General features: G+C 47.1%; 1 protein-coding gene across 3 annotated transcripts in view; it reads left to right on the forward strand.

Moving 5' to 3' along the window:
- LOC125038684 (collagen alpha-1(III) chain-like) overlaps window positions 1-2,500 on the forward strand; it is a 44,864-nt gene that overhangs the window by 33,798 nt on the left and 8,566 nt on the right. For all 3 annotated transcript variants that reach the window (XM_047632245.1, XM_047632246.1, XM_047632244.1), the window contains 2 exons: window positions 1,686-1,820; window positions 2,124-2,500. The exon at window positions 2,124-2,500 is cut by the window's right edge and continues 1,017 nt beyond it. In XM_047632245.1, the coding sequence (XP_047488201.1) occupies window positions 1,686-1,820; window positions 2,124-2,500 (512 nt within the window). The remainder of the gene's footprint in view (window positions 1-1,685; window positions 1,821-2,123) is intronic.

A 2,500-nucleotide genomic window follows, 5' to 3' on the forward strand; every position in this document is an offset into this window, starting at 1 on the left:
CAAGGTTAATACTGAGTCCATTCCTCTTCTTCCTTTATACATGACATTGCAAATTGCATTAACTTATATAGTATACATCATTCGCCGGTGATGCACCATTTGGGTTCAACTTGCAAATTCCTTTCAGCGCCATGAACTCGGAACTTATTTATTGGTTTAATATAGAGTTATATATCAATTTTAAAACTTCAGAATTTTTTTATTCCTCAGATAGGTGAAATGCCTAAGGGAAAAGGGGAGGGACAAGGGGAAGTTGGTAAGGGGGGTGGGGGGGCTTCCAGGTAGAGAACATCCCTTGTTGCTGGCCACAGAGACAATGTCATTTCGTGTATATATATATATATATATATATATATATATATATATATATATACATATATATATACATATATATATATATATATATATATATATATATATATATATATATCACATATATATGTGTGTGTGTGTGTGTTCATTCATAATTAAGTTAATCAAGTACTTGATTACCTTTTGGAAATGCGCTTGTCATGCACATTCAGTTAATTATATTTCATAGAGTACAGACTTTCCCTTTGAACTCTTTAAACATTCAAATTAAAGCGATAATTGCAACCACAGTTACCTTTGTCATTATCTCCCTCCTCCTCCTCCTCCCATTCTGCCTCTCTTCTCTTCCTCTTTCTCACCACTATCGTCACCATCCATCTTCTCCTTCTCTTCCTCTTCTTTTCTCATGTTCATTTCCCTCCTAATCACCGCCACCATCTTCTTCCTGTTTCTTCTTCTCTTTGTCATCTTCCTTGTCTTATTTTTCTTTTTCCCTTTTTCCCACTTGTTCACCCTCATCTTTCTCCTTCCCATATTTCTCCTATTCTTCTTCTACCCTTCCTTCCTCCCCCTCCTCCTATTTCTCCTTCTCCGCCTCCTCTTCATCTTACTCCTCCTATTCTTCCTCTTGCCTTCCTTCACACTCCTCCTCCTCCTCCTCCTCCTCCTCCTCCTCCTCTTCATCCTTCCTCTCTTCTCCTCCATCTTGTTCCTCTTCCTCCTCCTCCCCATCCTCTTCACTGTCTCTCTCCACTTCTTCCTTGTCCTCTTCATGATTTTTTCATTCACCTTGTTCTCCCTCCCTTTCTTCCTCTTACTCCTTTTACTGATTTATCTTTTCCTAGCCCCCCTTTTACTTCTTTACTCCTTCTTCCTTTTGTTCTCCCTCCTCTTTTTAGTCTTCTTTTTGCATCGACTTCTCTTCTTCAACTTCTTGTTCTCCCTCATCTTCCTCCTCTTATTCCTCCTGTTCCTCATCCTTCTTCTCAGCTTCCTAGAAGTCCTTTTACTTCTCCTTCACTCCTTCTTCATATTGTAGTTCTTCCTCCTCCTTCTTCTCTTCTTCTTCATCCTTCTCCTCCTCCTCTTACGTCTCCTTCTTCATTTTGTTGTTCTTTCTCCTCCTTCTTCCTTTCCTCCTCTTACTTCTTCTCTCCTTCATCTTGTTCTCCTTCCCTCTCTCCGTCCACCTTCTCTTCCTCCTTCACCTCTTCCTCTTCCCCCTCCTCTTCCCCCTCCTCTTCCCTCTTCTCCTCCCCCTCCTCCTCCTCCTCTTCCCCCTCCTCTTCCCTCTTCTCCTCCCCCTCCTCCTCCTCCCCCTCCCCCTCCTCACGCTCCCCTTCCTCCTCCTCACGCTCCCCTTCCTCCCTCAGGTGTTCTGGTTCCGCGACTTCAGCCAGCCCCCCGAGTGCCTCCCCGACCCGTGCGGCGGCGACAACCTCAACCGCGGACCCAACGACCTGCCCTTCGTCCCCGCCGCCGACGGGAAGTGCTACCAGCTGGGCTCGGTGAGTGGGGAGGGCATTAGAGTCATGCTTGGGAGGGTTATTCCTGCTGGTAAGTTAGGTTGGCTTGAGAGAGTTATTCGGCTGGAGGGTTATCCTTGAAAGGTGACTGTTGCTCCCAGCTGGGGTCGGTAAGGTGTGAATATTTCGTTATGCAACTCTTTTTTTTTTTTTTAATCAATATGGCAATAAATTTCCTCAGCTCATGTTCATAATATATCAAGAGTAGGTCCTCGTATCACCGTCGAGTCTTTTCTCCCATCAATATAAATCAGAACTGTTCACTAATGTCCTTTCCCTGAACAGAACCCCTCCGTGTGCCCAGCCCAGACTTGGTATTCGATTGCCCTCGAGAGACTGCAGGGTGTGTGCGCCACCTTGCAAGACGCAGGTTACGAGGTCTTCGACGCCGCGACGTTGGCTGCTCTGACTGAGTTGTACGGCCCCTTCATTCCCAGGGACACCACGGCACCCATCCCGGTTGCCCAAGGTGCTCCGGGCACTCAAGGTGCTCAAGGTGCCCCAGGCGTCCTACGTTCCCCAGGTGTCTCAGGCGTTCCAGGTGCCCCCGGTACCCAGGGTGCTCTAGGTACTCAAGGCATCCAGAATACCCCAGGTGCCCAAGGCGTGCAAGGTGCACCAAGCCTGCCAGCTGGTGCCCCACGGCCTACCCAGTTGGGTGG

The sequence above is a fragment of the Penaeus chinensis genome, chromosome 25, assembly GCF_019202785.1.
Source record: "Penaeus chinensis breed Huanghai No. 1 chromosome 25, ASM1920278v2, whole genome shotgun sequence".
In the NCBI taxonomy this organism is placed as follows: domain Eukaryota; kingdom Metazoa; phylum Arthropoda; class Malacostraca; order Decapoda; family Penaeidae; genus Penaeus; species Penaeus chinensis.